The sequence below is a fragment of the Ranitomeya imitator genome, chromosome 2, assembly GCF_032444005.1.
Source record: "Ranitomeya imitator isolate aRanImi1 chromosome 2, aRanImi1.pri, whole genome shotgun sequence".
Taxonomy (NCBI): Eukaryota; Metazoa; Chordata; class Amphibia; order Anura; family Dendrobatidae; genus Ranitomeya; species Ranitomeya imitator.
Window position 1 is genome coordinate 45,851,187 of NC_091283.1, and position 18,816 is coordinate 45,870,002.

The window sequence follows — 18,816 nt, forward strand, 5'->3', positions numbered from 1 at the left end:
TGGGGGTCCGGCCGGCTCAGAGGCAATGGAGGGTTGCCTTGTTCCAGTAGAGGTCCGTGAGCCTTTCCAACTAGCGCCGTTAAAGGTGAGGTCCCTGCTGCCTGATGCTTCCTGCAGAGTCCTCTATCCCCCCTGTCCTGAGACAGGTACCTGCATGGCAGGCAGCTAGAGCCTTTTTACAGGGACTCTATCATGCCCCGGGCTCCTCAGGTGCTGCTGCATCTCAGGCATGGTGCGGGCAGTTAACGTGTAGTGTCGTGCCCTCCGGTTCTGCTCTGTGTTCCAGAGTCCCACAAAAGCCTCGGGCTCCCGGTTCCCCGTACTGCGCTTCGGCTCTGAGGGTGCCCGGTCACAGTTCCCCTCTGAGCCTTGTCCTGTGCTCCTTCCCTTCTGGCTACTTCACATCCAACTCTCCAGGTTATCTGTCCTTTCAGAGGCTGCAGCTCCCTCGTGGCTGCCAGGACTCTCACGTCTGCTCCAGACGTCCTTCCACTTCAGTGTCTCTCCCAGACTGTTCTCCTTGGTTTCCCAGGACCAACTAACTAGCTCCTCCTCCAGGTCAGGATACATAAAACCTAGGGAAGCTCCCCTGAATCCGGGTCCTGAGCTCCCCCTCCTGTATTGCATGTGTGTGCCTTACCTGGTGAAGAGAAGTCCATTGCCTCTGAGCATGACAATACCCTCCCCGAGGAAAAGCAACATCACTGCAGCAACCGGTTGCCTGGGGTGCTGCACTAGTTTTTTTACCAAGTGGGCGTGACCTTCAAATTCCTACTGCAGGCGCCTTACACCCACTTGGCTAATAAGAGTTGACTTACATATAGGGCCATATCTCAGGAATGGAGAGGGAACAAAAGAAAAACATAGCCGGATTCAGGAGAACGGCGGCGTTTACACCAGGTTAAAAAAAATACATATTTATGACAAGTTCTCTTTAAATCTGCATATAATGATCAGTATGTGATCAATTAATTTGTTTTACTCCTGTTCAGCTGAATGACCTTGTGACACTTCAAAACTGCTTTCAGCATGGACCCCCAGCCTTGGCTAAAAGAAAGTAAGCATGTATTTATGGGGGGTCCTAGGAACCATCAATCCTCCTGCCCTGTGGTGTGGGTAGTTGGAACTATAGAGTCAAAAAACAGCTGTCATCTTCGCTGACAGGTATCTCCTGACGTAGACTAAATATTCTGGAGCAGCTTTTTGTATAAATTGTGACAGAACCTTTATAAATGCTTAATTTTTTCTGCCGTTAGTCACCACTAGGGGGCTCACATTTATATAGATCTTCAATGAGAGCGGTATGCATTTGTATACAGTGAGCTCCCCCTAGTGGTGAATGCAAACAGAAAAAAAAATCTGATTTAATAAGATGTCAATACTCTGATGGGCACAACATTTTAGGGATGAATTACAGGAGCGACATTCTTGTGCATTGGGCGTTGGCTATGTGTGATGTTGCGGCTGAACTGCAGTACCAAATACAGACTGTTGACCACATTGGCGCTATTTCTTAAAGAAAACATCAATTCTGTGCAGATGAGTATTGATACGGACCACCCATATCAGTCATGACCGGCTGGAGGGTAGGGGGGCTCTACGGCCCTGCGCTCACTGCATTAATCCCGAGTAAGCATTTTGTCATCCAGATAATCAGAGATAAACCGCGGATGTTCATTATATCTACTCAAGGGCACGGGGAGAATGGAAAGAGTTAGTAAGATGTCTCTGTGCGAGTTCATTATCCTTGAAAGTGTCATGCTAAGATGTCGGCAGGAAGGACACGTCTGACTGGAGGCCCGGAGAGCAATGTCATCAGTCCGTGCATGTCGTAAAATATTAATACCGGTTCAGTAATTATTAGCACAATGTATGAAATATTCAGAATACCGACAGAGAAATCCAACAGCACACGGTGGTGCCAGGGGCGAAGACAAGTGAGGGGTCCAGACTCACGTATGGGCCGCCAGGTACGCAACCCACCACGTAAAGGTATAGGGATCTACCCATAGGCAATAATGGGCAAACTGGTTCCTAATATTGGCTCCCTTTATTTCACAAAAAAATGTAAATATTAAGTTCCAATTAATGGTCTGTTTTCTTCCCTGTAGATCCACTGAATATAAGACTTGGGCCTGCGAAGCTGCATTAACGGGTTATTACTAAGGTACATAAGTATACACTTAAGGTAATATGTCACCAGAAAACCTATGGGTTAAATTAAGGTTTTATGTCAAATGTCTTTTTTTAAATTTTTGGCAATTTTTTTTTACATTTTCCATATCTAGATTTAAAACAAAACTTCACACAGGGAACTAGAATTTAAGAATTTTCAGCAGTTTCATTATCATCACAGACAGGATTACAATGACTGATAAAGCCTCTATACACAGTAGATAACACAGGATCCACCATACACAATAGGTGATGTCACAGCTCACCTCCTCCTCCTGTACAATGACTGATGACACCTCTATACACAGTAGATAACACAGGATCCACCATTCACAATAGGTGATGTCACAACTCACCTCCTCCTCCTGTACAATGACTGATAACACCTCTATATACAGTAGATAACACAGGATCCACCATTCACAATAGGTGATATCACAGCTCACCTCCTCCTCCTGTACAATGACTGATAACACCTCTATATACAGTAGATAACACAGGATCCACCATTCAAAATAGGTGATGTCACAGCTCACCTCCTCCTCCTGTACAATGACTGATAACACCTCTATACACAGTAGATAACACACAATCCACCATTCACAATAGGTGATGGCACAGCTCACCTCCTCCCTCTCCTGTCCTTTAAAAGTACATTTAAGTCAAAAACCTTATGTAAAGAATATTTTTTTCTGATGACCCATTCCCTTTGATGATCGCTGTACGTTTAGTCTCTGGGCCACCCACCGATTATGAAGGGGCAGCAGCGCCAAACCAACACTGCAACAGCTCTGCTCCTGCCCATGGGCTGTATCCGGTATTGAAGCTCATCTAAGTGAAAGGAGCAGAGCTGCAATACCAGACATATCCTATCGACAAAGGTGGCGCTGTTTTTTTTAAAGATTTTTTTTTTAAGAAGCACAAATATAACTTCCCAATTATTGTTTTTCTGGAAGATATGAATTTAATAAGGTTATTTCTGTACGCATAGTGAAATAACATAGAAACTATCAGGCAGCAATGTCATTATCATCCAACTTATAATCATTGCAAAATAATGAAATATTAAGTTTAGTCCCGCTCCTTTGTAGTGGCAAATTTCCATTTGATCGGGTCTCGTGAATGAACAGACATGTCTGGACATGATCTGATACAGGACAGGATAAATAAGACAAGGATGGTCCGGCTGGGTCATGAATGAATAAAGTGCGTCCAATGGAACGATCTGTGTATGAGCCCCAGTGGGCATCCAGTGTAGGCGATCGGTGGTCCGTTCCTTCAGAAGGTCTTATGTAGTGCGGCGATGTTCTTAGGGAAATATGTCCTAGGTTGGTGCTCTGTTAGACAGATATGCAATGAGGGCCACCACCGCACCAACATAGGTGCAAATGCCAAGGAAGATGGACAGAACGGCCAGCAGAAAAGTTTGTCTGGAAGCCACACTTGCCCCATGGTAGTCACCTTGAGCTGAGGCCTTGTTGGTCTGTAGAGAAAGGGAAGAATCCATTACCAGAGTGGAAAGTAATCACTGAAGAAGAGTTCATAGTACCCCTAGTACATCGTCAAAATATTGTTTTCAATGAACACACTAAATTCAGGCCATACACCATAACACTTCTTACACTTATATACCTCCTCCATACTTCTACCATGCCTCTTACACACCTCCTTCACACCTCTACCATGCCTCCTACACACCTCTACCATGCCTCTTTGCACACCTCCTTCACACCTCTACCATGCCTCTTACACACCTCCACAATGCCTCTTACACACCTCTACTATGCCTCTTTACACACCTCCTTCATCCCTCTACCATGCCTGTTACACACCTCCACAATGCCTCTTACACACCTCTACCATGCCTCTTACACACCTTCTTCATACCTCTACCATGCCTCCTGCAAACCCCCTTCATCCCTCTGCCATGACTCTAACAGACCTCCTTCACACCTCTACCATGCCTGTTACACACCTCCACAATGCCTCTTACACACCTCTACCATACCCCTTTACACACCTTCTTCACACCTCTACCATGCCTCTTACATACCTCTACCATGCCTCTTACACACCTCCACAATGCCTCTTACACACCTCCACAATTCCTCTTACACACCTCCACAGTGCCTCTTACACACCTCTACAATGCCTCTTACACACCTCTACTATGCCTCTTACATACCTCTACCATGCCTGTTACACACCTCCACAATGCCTCTTACACACCTCTACCATACCCCTTTACACACCTCCTTCACACCTCTACTATGCCTCTTACACACCTCCACAATGCCTCTTACACACCTCCACAATGCCTCTTACACACCTCCACAATGCATCTTACACACCTCTACCATACCTCTTTACACACCTCCTTCACACCTCTACCATGCCTCTTACACACCTCCACAATGCCTCTTACACACCTCCACAATGCCTCTTACACACCTCTACCATGCCTCTTACACACCTCCACAATGCCTCTTACACACCTCCACAATGCCCCTTACACACCTCCACAATGCCTCTTACACACCTCTACCATGCCTCTTACACACCTTCTTCACACCTCCACAATGCCTCTTACACACCTCTACCATACCTCTTACACACCTCCACAATGCCTCTTACACACCTCCACAATGCCCCTTACACACCTCCACAATGCCTCTTACACACCTCTACCATGCCTCCTACACACCTACTTCACACCTCTACCCTCACTACCACTAAACTTTCCTTTGTTGCCTCTATTTCATATGCGGACCATCTTAGTCGGGTGGATGATTGGTCATAGGAACGCTATCTTATGGCAATGGGAATCTCAAGATCATCACAAGGAAAGTTCTGAAGGGCTGAATGTAGATGATATCTACCCATATAGCGTAAAATGATGCTATAAAATCAGCTTATGCTTCCAAGACCATTCCCACTCATTATATTTTTATGCATAGATGTACGTAGCCTTCCAGAATCCCCCCTGGCTATAGCGTGGGCGACATTCATTATGTATGTGGTGAACCACCGCCTGGTCCATAGCGTGCAGCATCAAGTGAGTTTACTCGGCGGAAAGAAAATTCTAAGCGTGGCTTTTAACCTTGAAAGAGAATCATCCCCCGTAGTCACGATAAACATATAAGAGGCAATTATTGCCATGAATACTGTCTAGTGCGTGGCTTTGTGGGCTGTCTTGCGGTGGTATTGGCTTTTTTCACAGTCTTCTCATCTATCCTGATATGGACGTTTTGCAAATTCCTATGGATTCGGAAAAATGTAGGGGTGTAGAACGTTTGAATATTTCTTGGTCTATGGCCACCAAGAGCTTTCATATATGTAGGCCATGTACCTTTCGCATGGCCTTGGAGAGGACAACACGTATGATCTGGGGTCCTACAATGGAAATCCAACTCAAAGGTCGGAGCAGCTCAGGACATTATGAGGTCAATATTTCTAACCAATTCGGGGTCTCTCTCGCTCCAAAAACTGCAATGTTATTGAAGGCCCCAATGGTCACGTTGAGGTGGAGGAATTCTGTGCCAGACTCTTGGTGGGTGTCGGGGTCCTGCTACAGACCCCCACTCCTAGGAATGTACACAAGCTTAGGAAACCACCAAGCCATTGTTTTCTCTACCCCGAACCTTTTATTTTTTTTTCCGTTTTTTTCTCTTATTCCACATTTTACAGATCAAACAGCAGTAAAAAAAAAAATCACCGTCATCGGTTCTTACCTTTTGTGATAGGAAGAAAGCAGCAATGCCCAGGGGCCAGAAACAGCACAACATGGAGAAGACGGCGAGTCCCAGGTAATCCTGGGGCAGGAGCAGAGAGAAATGACTCTCACTGTCTGTGTCGCTTTCACTGGATGAATCGTTCTGTGAAGATAGACAGGGATGATGATCAGAAACATATATCCCGAGGCATATATATAACGAAACTGCAAAAAATTGCAATTAAATGGGTTTAATGTTCATATCCCTGGCAGTCTAGGGGTTAATGGTCATATCACTGGTGGGGAAAAGAAGTGAAGGAGTCAATGGTCCATCCCTTGTTGGTCTAATGTAGTGAAAAAAAGTAATATAGTCATCTCTGGTGGCCTCGGTTACAAAGTGGGTTAATTTTATTATCCCTGGTGGTCTAGGTTGGTGAAAGGGGTAAAGAAATCCCTGGGAACAATTCCTGGTGGTATAAAGTAGTAAATGGTTTGTATTTTGGTGGTCTAGGGTAGCGAAGAGGCATACAATGAGATTAATGTTTATATTCCTGGTTGTCTAGGGTGGTGAAGGAGTTAATGTAGGGAAAAACGTTAATATTCACAGCCTTGTTTGTCTAGGGTAGTGAAAGGGATTTTTCTAGTCACATTGGGTGGTATACACTGTTGATTATATCCCTGGTGGTCTAGGGTGGTCAAGGGATTAATGGAGAAAGTCCTGGCGGAATAATGTAGTAAACGCGTTACTGGTTCCTCCCTTGGTGGATAGTAATGGGGTTAATGTAATAATTTCTTGTCGTCTAGGCTGTCATGGGGTTAGTGTTTATATCCATGGAGGTCTATGAATATGTTAATGGGATTTATCTTTGGTTGTATAAAGAAGTGAATGGGTTAATGGTTCCTCGCTTGGTGGTCTAGGTTAGTACTGGGGTAATGTAGTCATCTCTGGTGGTCTGGTGAAGAATTTCATCTTTATTTCCCTGGTGGGCTAGGGGGGTGAAGGAGTTAATAGTGCCCTATATCAATGATGGGATTATTAATAAAACTCTGGTGGTCAAGGGTAACAAAGGACGTGGTGGGGTGAACCAGAAAACCCCCAGGACTTGGCGAATATCCCTCTTTTGCTGTGAGAAAGGAATGGAGGTGGGATTCTTGGTCCTACTTGTTTGTTTTCTTGCAGATATACCCCACATGTCATACTGAATGGTGAACATATGTTCTACCTCTGCGCTGTGCTTGTTATGGAGGCCTCGAGTGTAAAACAGCACAGATAATCCCCCGATATGGCGGCATCTATGCGCCACAATACCTGACAGCTGTGCTCGCTGACTGACGCCCTCTCACCGTAATTACATGATTGATTCGTTTCATTAGTTTCGTTCCTGACTAAGTGGGAACATTAAAATACTGTGTGAAGGGTTTCATTCTGGCCTTCTGATGCCCAATAGGCTTCTAAGTGTAAGTCCAGCCCGGCAGGGATTTTACATTAACCATTCTACCCCTCTTTACCTCTCGTAATCTTTTCTTTCTGGGCATTACCGAAACATGGATGACACCCTCTGACACAGCCTCCCCTGCTGCACTATGTTATGGTGGCCTCCACTTCACCCACACTCCTCGCCCTGGCAACAAACACGGTGGAGGAGTGGGTCTTCTCCTTTCTTCCAACTGTACCTTTAACCCAATCCCACCTCTACCCTCCCTTATCCTCTCCTCTTTTGAAGTCCACTCTGTCCGCATCTACTCCCCCTACAACCTCCAAATGGCCATCATATACCGACCTCCGGGCCCGACCACTGCCTTTATTGACCAATTCTCCACCTGGCTCCTTCACTTTCTGTCTGCTGACATTCCCACCATCATCATGGGTGACTTCAACATCCCCATTGACACCCACAAGTCAGCAGCCTCCAAACTCCTGTCCCTTACTTCATCCTTTGGACTTACTCAGTGGTCCTCCTCAGGCACCCACACTGACGGACACACATTAGACCTGGTCTTCACCCGTTTATGCTCCCTTTCTAACTTCACAACCTCCCTTCTCCCTCTATCTGACCACCATCTACTCACTTTCTCATCCCTGTCCTCCTCACCTGTCACCCATGTCCAGCACCATGCGCACCCACGCAGGAACCTCGCACACCTAGACACCCACACACTCTCTGACTCTATCCTACTACTGTCCTCTATATCCTCACTCCACGACACAGACACTGCCACTGCTTTCTACAATGCCACTCTTGCATCAGCTATTGACACGGTCGCCCCTGTCATGCATAGCAGAGTGCGACGAACTAATAGACAACCCTGGCACAATAACATCACTAAAAAGCTTCGGCAAGTATCCAGAATTGCATAACGGCGTTGGAAGAAAACGCATTTGCAAGATGATTTCACTGCACTCAAACAAGCAACACTGGCATTCAAATCAGCTCTCACCTCTGCTAAGCAGGCCTACTTCACAACCCTCGTATCTTCCTTATCCCGCAACCCCAAACAGTTGTTTAACACTTTTAACTCCCTCCTCCCACCACTGCCCCCTCCGAGTTCCCTAATCGTTGCCGAGGACTTTGCCACGCACTTCAAAAATAAGATAGACCAAACAAGGCAAGTCTTTGTTGTCCAACCACCACAACCCCTTTGTATGAGAAACCAATGCCCAAATCCCATAACTTCACTCTCCAAAATCGCTGAAGGGGAGCATGCTCATCTTCTCTCCAAATCACACCTCACCACTTGTGCACTTGACCCCATCCCATCCCACCTCCTCCCCAACCTCACCACCACACTAATCCCATCCCTAACCCATCTCTTCAACCTTTCACTAACTTCTGGTACCTTCCCCTCTGCCTTCAAACATGCCACAATCACACCTATCCTCAAAAAGCCATCCCTAGACCCAAGCGGTATGTCCAGCTATCGCCCCATATCTTTGCTCCCATCTGCTTCCAAACTCCTTGAGCAGCACGTCCATGCTGAACTTTCCTCTCACTTTGCATCTAACTCTCTCTTCGACAATCTACAATCTGGCTTCCGTCCCCACCATTCCACTGAGACTGCCCTGACCAAAGTTACTAACGACTTACAGCCAAAGCTAACAGACAATTCTCTATACTCCTCCTCCTAGACCTGTCCTCTGCCTTCGACACAGTTGACCACTGCCTCCTACTTCAGATCCTCTCTTCCTTTGGGGTCAAAGACATTGCCCTATCTTGGATCTCCTCATACCTTGCCAACCGCACATTTAGCGTTTACTACTCCCATACTACCTCTTCATCTCGCCCCCTCTCTGTTGGAGTCCCCCAAGGCTCTGTCCTAGGACCCTTACTCTTCTCAATCTATACACTCGGCCTGGGACAACTCATAAGGTCCTATGGCTTCCAGTACCATCTATATGCCGATGACACTCAGATCTACCTCTCTGGCCCAGATGTCACCTCTCTGCTCTCCAGAATCCCAGAGTGTTTATCAGCCATATCCTCCTCCTCTTGCTTCCTCAAGCTCAATGTGGACAAATCTGAACTCATTATCTTTCCTCCATCACCCATATCTTCCCTACCTGATCTATCTATCAAAATAAATGAAATCACACTTTCCCCTGTCCCTAAAATCCGCTGCCTCGGAGTAACCCTTGACTCAGCCCTGTCCTTCAAACCGCACATCCAAGCTCTCGCCACCTCCTGTCGCCTCCAGCTCAAAAATATTTCCAGAATCCGTCCTTTCCTCAACCCACATGCTACCAAAATGCTTGTGCATGCCCTAATCATCTCCCGCTTCGACTACTGCAACATACTCCTCTGTGGCCTACCTTCTAACACTCTCGCACCCCTCCAGTCCATCCTTAACTCTGCTGCCCGACTAATTAATCTCTCTCCTCGCTACACTCCTGCTTCAGCTCTTTACAAATCCCTTCACTGGCTCCCAATTTCCCAGTTTAAATTACTAACACTGACCTACAAAGCCATCCATGACCTTTTCCTCCATATATTTCCATACTAATCTCTCAATATCTTCCCTCACGTAATCTCCGGTCCTCCCAAGACCTCCTCCTCTCCTCCTTGCTTATTCGCTCCTCACTCAATTGCCTCCAAGACTTCTCCCGAATATCACCCATCCTCTGAAATTCAGTGCCCCAACACATCCGGTTATCCACTACTTTTGGATCCTTCAAAAGGAACCTGAAAACCCACCTCTTCAAGGAAGCTTACAGCCTGTAAAGACCACACGGCCAGCTCAATACCATTGGAGCTGCTGCAACCCTCGACCTACTGTCTCCTTCCCCCAGGGCTGTATTTGCCACTAGGCACTTGAGGGCACGTGCCTAGGGAGGCAGTATGCGGGGGGGCGCACTTGAGCAAGGTTTTTTTTTTTTTTATAAAAGTCTGGGGTCAAGTGCCCGCCCCCCTCACTCCTTCCCGCCCCCCTCCCTGAAGACGTCATACTCACCTTCCTCCCGCGGTGGCTGCAACTCTGTCTCATCGCCGGCAGCGCGTCCTGTCTTCAGCGGTCACGTGGTACCGCTCATTAAGGTGATGAATATGCGCATATTCATCGCCTTAATGAGCGGTACCACGTGACCGCTCATACAGGAAGGAAGACGCTGCAGAGATTCCGGGAAGTTCTGCGCTACGCCGCGCCGCACCGTGAGAGGTGAGTATGACAGGGGAGGAGGATGGGGAGCCATGCACGCAGGGTTGGAGGATAGAGGAGCCATACACGCAGGGGAGGAGGATGGAGGAGCCATGCACGCAGGGGGGGAGGATGGGGGAGCCATGCACGCAGGGTGAGAGGATGGAGGAGCCATGCACGCAAGGGGGTAGGATGGGGGAGCCATGCACGCAGGGGAGGAGGATACGGGAGCCATGCACGCAGGGTGGGAGGATAGAGGAGCCATGCACGCAGGGGAGGAGGATGGAGGAGCCATGCACGCAGGGTGGGAGGATAGAGGAGCCATGCACGCAGGGGAGGAGGATGGAGGAGCCATGCACGCAGGGGAGGAGGATGGGGAGCCATGCACGCAGGGGAGGAGGATGGAGGAGCCATGCACGCAGGGGGGAGGATGGAGGAGCCATGCACGCAGGGTGGGAGGATGGGGGGAGCCGTGCACGCAGGGTTGGAGGATGGAGGAGCCATGCACTCAAGGGGGAGGATGGAGGAGCCATGCACGCAGGGGGGAGGATGGGGGAGCCATGCACGCAGGGTGGGAGGATAGAGGAGTCATGCACACAGGGGAGGAGGATGGAGGAGCCATGCACGCATGGTGGGAGGATAGAGGAGTCATGTACTCAGGGGAGGAGGATGGAGGAGCCATGCACGCAGGGGGGAGGATGGGGGGAGCCATGCATGCAGGGTGGGAGGATAGAGGAGCCATGTACTCAGGGGAGGAGGATGGAGGAGCCACGCACGCAGGGGGGAGGATGGGAGAGCCATGCACGCAGGGTGGAAGGATGGAGGAGCCATGCACGCAAGGGGGAGGATGGAGGAGCCATGCACACAGGGGAGGAGGATGGAGGAGCCATGCATGCAGGGGGGACGATGGAGGAGCCATGCACGCAGGGGGGAGGATGGAAGAGCCATGCATGCAGGGGGAGGATAGAGGAGCCATGTACTCAAGGGAGGAGGATGGAGGAGCCACGCACGCAGGGGGGAGGATGGGAGAGCCATGCACGCAGGGTGGAAGGATGGAGGAGCCATGCACGCAAGGGGGAGGATGGCGGAGCCATGCACGCAGGGGGGGAGGATGGAGGAGCCATGCACGGAGGGAGGGAGGATGGAGGAGCCATGCACGCAGGGGGGAGGATGGAGGAGCCATGCACGCAGGGTGGGAGGATGGGGGAGCCATGCACACAGGGTGGGAGGATGGAGTATAAATATGGAGTATAAATACTAGGCCCTATAGGGGGACACAGTGTGAGAGGACAGTGTGAAGAGGGGGCCAGTATGGAAAGGAGAGGTCAGTGTGTAGAGCATGTACCATAAGAGGGACAATGTGGGGGTCATATTTTGTGCAGACAATATAGTAAGGGGCAATTTTTTATTCAGGAGCATTATAATGACACTTGTATCTTTAAGGGCATCATGTGGAGATTTTCTGCAAAAGAGCGGAGAAGATGGAAATCTGCAGAGACGGCTGTGGATGAGAAAACTCATCATGGGGTCTGGACAAGATGAAGAAAAGGAGAACGGCTCCAGAGGCGACATCATCTATAAGGTACCTGGATGTAAATGTTATTTGTGATACTAACTAACTCTCATGTCTTAATTTATATTAGGAGCATTAAAGGGGATGTCCAGGTTTGTAATGAGTCTGCAGTCATTCTTTGTGACTGCAGACTTCTAAATTCTCACAGTGCGCTCTGCACGCAGTCAGGATTCTCTCTTGCTGGCGATTTACATACATGCAGTCACGTGCTGACTAGACATGTGTGGCCTCAGTCAATGAAAATGAACTGAGCGAGGCCGGGCACGTCTAGTCGGAATGTGGCCAGAAGTATACAAATCACATACTTGGGCTGACATGACTGTCCACAAGGGAGAATCCTAAAAGTGTGCAGTGCATTAGTTGTGAGAATTCAGAAGCTGCAATGTCAGGATTCAGCTCTGCAGGTTCCAGTAGTCATCACATGGACACTTCACTCATATGTGATTTTCATACTCATGGTCCTGTGACAACGAGCTTCTCTTCTGCTTCTCTGTTTTTCACTGAACATTGAGAGCATTAGGGAGAGGAGCTCGTGGGTACATGACTGAGTGTGCAAATCGCATATGTCCTTGGCGGAGGGGGGGCACCAAAATGAATTCTTGCCCCTGGTGCCAGAAAACCTAAATACACCTCTGCCGGTATGCCACTGCGAGCGGCGATTACCGGGTCCGGTGAAGGGAGGTCTGTGCACAGGGAGTGAGGCAGGGACTGAGGGTGTGCACAGAGAGAATGGAGACCCGGAGACTGCCCGTCCCAGTCTACGCCGTAGCCTGGAGCCTCATTATCATAGGAATATGTCAGTTAATTGTTTTTCTAAAGCTTTATAGTGTAGTTTTAGGTCAGGGAGGGATGGTTAGGGATGAGTTAGCAAGGTGCAGGGACAGGTAATAATAATAATAATCTTTATTTTTATATAGCGCTAACATATTCCGCAGCACTTTACAGTTTATCATCACTGTCTCCGATGGGTAGTGATGTCTATTTGCGGACATGTGCGACACTTGCGGTTTTACACTTGCGGTGATACAAAAAACACTGCTAGCAGTGTTTTTTTTCCATTGCTGCAAGTACCGCATTTGCCGGATCGCAGCAAAACCGCAAGTGCCGCACATGTCCGCAAGTCCCATAGGGAATGAATGAGGCCGAACTCAGTGTTGCCGTAAGTGATCCGTTACACCGCAGATGCAGAAAAACTGCCGGATCTGCTGCACGAGGCTACTTTCACATCAGTGATTTATGGCAAAGTCACTGCCGATAGTGTTATACTCACCAATGGGGGAGGCAGCACTAAAAGTGCCTAGGGCAGCAGAAACTCTAAATACGGCCCTGCCTTCCCCATAATCCTGTAGAATGTAAGCCCGCAAGGGCAGGGTCCTCTTCCCTCTGTATCAGTCCGTCATTGTTAGATTTGTTTACTGTAAGTGATATTTGCATTCTGATATAACCCCTTCTCATGTACAGCACCATGGAATTAATGGTGCCATATAAATAAATAATAATAATAATTCTACAGATCAATATTATTTGATTAGTCTTCATTGATAAACACTCATGATGCCAGAAGATGAACAAGCAGGCGATCAGGTATTGGATCCTGCATTTATTTGTCTGTTTTTTGTTTTTTTTGTACCATAAGACAAAGGAATGGTCAAATAGTCAAAAGCCATGAACTGGATTGCTGCCCAGCATTGGCAACAAGATCACGACTGACTTTGGCCACTTACCATAGAAAGATATATGGGTGCATATAAGTGTTAGAAAGGCATATGTGGCCAGCACACACTGTTATAGGGCATTTGTCGCCATGATGGGGGTATTTCAGCATTCTCAGGAAAGTCAGAGCAATACTAAACAATACAAAAAATGTGCATGGCGTACTCGGAGCTCAGCATGACGCTCTGCACGTCAACCAGTAGGGTTCCTTCTTCCTTTTATTACTCCAAGAAGGACAGGGCAATTCTTCAGTGGTTTGTAAATCAAGTGTCTCAGCTTATTTATCAGAAAAGTCTGCTGAAAACAAACAGACAGACAAATACGGTAATTACACCCTTGTGCACTCAAAGTACTAAGTACATTACAGAACAGCATCTCGTCAACAGTTTCCATATAGCAACTTTTATTTGTAAAACTTCATAGAGATGATGAAACTGATCCTGATGGACCTTACTGACTATATGGTTTGCCATCTCTCAAGTATGCACTATGTATGATTGACTAAGTTCTGTGGAGGAGGAAAGTGCAAATTTTCACTCCCAAAAGTGGCTGTCACTATTTAGAAAATGTCAGCCATAACCAGCACTAAGAACTATAATACTGCCCCCTACACACAGAACTATCAACACGTTGGAGAACTTTGTCATTTAAGGAAAGTCACATTTTGCAATTATTTGAAAACTTATGTGTTAAGAATTTTTCATTTTTATCATCCCCTCTACCTGGTCTACAACGGTGAATGATCAATCGTGGAGCCTGAGGCGAGCTGCATACAAAACCATTCGGCATATTTTTTTTAAGATATGGGATTTGCTACCAAAAAAGTTAAAAGCGGCTCGTTTGTTAAGGAATATACTATAGAATTCACTTTGAAAAAGGCAACATCCATCGAAGCCTGATAATATGAAAGGCGGGCACAACAACTAAATAACACGAGCTCGATGCTTTAGACCCATCCTCATAGGACAGTATTCAGATAGGGAAAAGGGAGTCAAGCAGCTGCCAGGCACCACTTATGTCCTGGGGGACCAGAGAACACATCCAATCCCTGCTCCCCCACATCTGCTGCAGGAGTCGTCCAGAGCCCCCTATGAATATAAGATTCTCATCCAAATACACCAACATTTAACTAATGTTTACAGGAGGCTTAACCCCTTAGTGACAGAGCCAATTTGGTACTTAATGACCGGGCCAATTTTTGCAATTCTGACCACTGTCACTTTATGAGGTTATAACTCTGGAACGCTTCAACGGATCCCGCTGATTCTGAGATTGTTTTTTCGTGACATATTGTACTTCATGTTAGTGGTAACATTTCTTCGATATTACTTGCGATTATTTATGAAAAAAACGGAAATATGGCGAAAATTTTTAAAATTTTGCAATTTTCAAACTTTGTATTTTTATGCCCTTAAATCAGAGAGATATGTCACGAAAAATAGTTAATAAATAAGATTTCCCACATGTCTACTTTACATCAGCACAATTTTGGAAACAAAATTTTTTTTTGTTAGGGAGTTATAAGGGTTAAAAGTTGACCAGCAATTTCTCATTTTTACAACACCATTTTTTTTTAGGGACCACATCACATCTGAAGTCATTTTGAGGGGTCTATATGATAGAAAATAATGAAGTGTGACAACATTCTAAAAACTACACCCCTCAAGGTTCTCAAAACCACATTCAAGAAGTTTATTAACCCTTTACGTGCTTCACAGGAACTGAAACAATGTGGAAGGAAAAAATGAACATTTAACTTTTTTTTGCAAACATCTTAATTCAGAACCATTTTTTTTATTTTCACAAGTGTAAAAACAGAAATGTAACCATAAATTTTGTTATGCAATTTCTCCTGAGTACGTCGATACCCAATATGTGGGGGAAAACCACTGTTTGGGCGCACCGCAGAACTTAGAAGTGAAGGAGCGCCGTTTTACTTTTTCAATGTAGAATTGGCTGGAATTGAGATTGGACGCCATGTCGCGTTTGGAGAGCCCCTGATGTGCCTAAACAGTAGAAATCCCCCACAAGTGACCCCATTTTGGAAACTAGACCCCCCATGGAACTTATCTAGATGTGTGGTGAGAACTTTGAATGCCCAAGTGCTTCACAGAAGTTTATAATGCAGAGTCGTGAAAATAAAAAATATTTGTTTTTTCCACAAAAAAGATTTTTTAGCCCCCAAGTTTTTATTTTCACAAGGGTAACAAGAGAAATTGGACCCCAAAAGTTGTTGTCCAATTTGTCCTGAGTATGCTGGTACCCCATATGTGGGGGTAAACCACTGTTTCGGCGCACGGCAGAGCTCGGAAGGAAGGAGCGCCGTTTTGGAATGCAGACTTTGATAGAATGGTCTGCGGGCATTATGTTGCGTTTGCAGAGCCCCTGATGTACCTAAACTGTAGTAACCCCCCACAAGTGACCCCATTTTGGAAACTAGACCCCCCAAGGAACTTATCTAGATGTGTGGTGAGAACTTTGAATGCCCAAGTGCTTCACAGAAGTTTAGAATGCAGAGTTGTGAAAATAAAAAAAATTTTTTTTTTCCACAAAAAAGATATTGTAGCCCCAAGTTTTTATTTTCACAAGGGTAACAGGAGAAATTGGACTGCAATAGTTGTTGCACAATTTGTCCTGAGTACGCTGATGCACTATATGTGGGGGTAAACCACTGTTTGGGCGCAAGGCAGAGCTCGGAAGGGAAGGAGCGCCTTTTTGGAATGCAGACTTTGATAGAATGGTCTGTGGGCATTATGTTGCGATTGCAGAGCCCCTGATGTACCTAAACTGTAGTAACCCCCCACAAGTGACCCCATTTTGGAAACTAGACCCCCCAAGGAACTTATCTAGATGTGTGTTGAGAACTTTGAATGCCCAAGTGCTTCACAGAAGTTTAGAATGCAGAGTTGTGAAAATAAAAAATATATTTTTTTTCACAAAAAAGATATTGTAGCCCCCAAGTTTTTATTTTCACAAGGGTAACAGGAGAAATTGAACCACTAAAGTTGTTGTCCAATTTATCCTGAGTATGCTGATGCCCAATATATGTGGGTGTGTAAACCACTGTTTGGACACACGGCAGAGCTCGGAAGGGAAGGAGCGCCGTTTTGGAATGCAGACTTAGATAGAATGGTCTGTGGGCGTTATGTTGCGTTTGCAGAGCCCCTGATGTACCTAAACAGTAGTAACCCCCCACAAGTGACCCCGTTTTGGAAACTAGACACCCCAAGGAACTTATATAGATGTGCTCATAAGTAAGAAAATATGCGGCACTCACCCCAAATTCTGCAGTGGAAAGCGTGAATTTGGGGTGAGTGCCGCATATTTTCTTACTTATGAGTACAAATGAACTATTAGTTTTCAGCTGCTGAGCACCTCATACCCCGGAGTAAGCGTGACGCCTAATACTCTGGATCCCATCTCAAGTCCTGACTGCTGTATATGGTATCGTTCTAGTGCCGTCCCATTCTATAGCTTTATGTGGACTTATATAGATGTGTGTTGAGAACTTTGAATGCCCAAGTGCTTCACAGAAGTTTATAATGCAGAGTCATAAAAAAATATATATATATATTTTTCCACAAAAAGGATTTTGTAGCCCCCAAGTTTTTATTTTCACAAGGGTAACAAGAGAAATTGGACCCCAGAAGTTGTTGTCCAATTTATCCCGAGTATGCTGATGCCAAATATGTGGGGGTAACCCACTGTTTGGGCGCACGGCAGAGCTCAGAAGGGAGGGAGCACCATTTGACTTTTTGAGCGCAAAATTGGCTGTCGTGTTTGGAGACCCCCTGATGTACCTAAACAGTGGAAACACCCCAATTCTAGCTCCAACCCAACTCCAACACACCCCTAACCCTAATCCCAACCCGATCCATAATCCTAATCACTAACCCTAACGATAATCCCAACCCTTACCCCAAAACAACCCTAACGTCAACCCTAACCATAACCCTAATCAAAACCCTAAATCCAACACACCCCTAATCCTAATCTCAACACTAACCTCAAACCTAACCCTAATCCCAATACACCCCTAATCACAACCCTAACCCTAATCACAACCCTAACCTTAACCCTAATCCCAAACCTAACCCTAATCCCAAGCGTAACCCTAATGCCAACCCTAACCCTAATACCAACCCTAATCCAAACCCTAACCCTAATCCCAACTCTAACCCTAACTTTAGCCCCAACCCTAACCCTAGCCCTAAGGCTACTTTCACACTTGCGTCGTTTGGCATCCGTCGCAATCCGTCATTTTGGACAAGAAACGGATCCTGCAAATGTGCCCGCAGGATGCGTTTTTTGCCCATAGACTTGTATTGCCGACGGATCGTGACGGATGGCCACACGTCGCGTCCGTAGTGCACTGGATCAGTGTTTTGGCGGACCGTCAGCACAAAAAAATGTTCAATGTAACGTTTTTTTGTACGTCGCATCTGCCATTTCTGACCGCGCATGCGTGGCCGTAACTCCGCTCCCTCCTCCCCAGGACATAGATTGGGCAGCGGATGCGTTGAAAAACTACATCCGCTGCCCACGTTGTGCACAATTTTCACAACGTGCGTCAGTATGTCGGGCCGATGCATTGCGACGGCCCCGTACCGACGTAAGTGTGAAAGAAGCCTAACCCTAAATTTAGCGCCAACCCTAACCCTAAATTTAGCCCTAACCCTAAATTTAGCCCTAACCCTAACCCTAGCCCTAACCCTACCCCTAGCCCTAACCCTACCCCTAGCCCTAACCCTACCCCTACCCCTAACCCTAACCCTAGCCCTAACCCTAGCCCTAACCCTAGCCCTAACCCTACCCCTAACCCTACCCCTAACCCTTCCCCTAGCCCTAACCCTAACCCTAGCCCTAACCCTACCCCTAACCCTAGCCCTAACCCTACTCCTACCCCTAGCCCTAACCCTAGCCCTAAACCTAACCCTACCCCTACCCCTAACCCTAGCCCTAACCCTAACCCTACCCCTAACCCTAGCCCTAACCCTACCCCTAACCCTAACCC

General features: G+C 46.8%; 1 protein-coding gene across 3 annotated transcripts in view; it reads right to left on the minus strand.

Annotated features, from left to right (window-relative positions):
- Window positions 1-2,033: 2,033 nt before the first annotated feature.
- TMEM91 (transmembrane protein 91) overlaps window positions 2,034-18,816 on the minus strand; it is a 61,033-nt gene continuing 44,250 nt past the window's right edge. For 2 of the 3 annotated variants that reach the window (XM_069746623.1, XM_069746624.1), the window contains 2 exons: window positions 5,907-6,050; window positions 3,125-3,658 (listed from right to left, as the gene is read on the minus strand). In XM_069746623.1, coding sequence (XP_069602724.1) covers window positions 3,500-3,658; window positions 5,907-6,050 — 303 coding nt within the window. In that variant the 3' untranslated portion in view covers window positions 3,125-3,499. Of the gene's footprint in view, window positions 3,659-5,906; window positions 6,051-18,816 lie in introns of all 3 variants that reach the window. The other variant, XM_069746622.1, reaches the window with a different exon arrangement.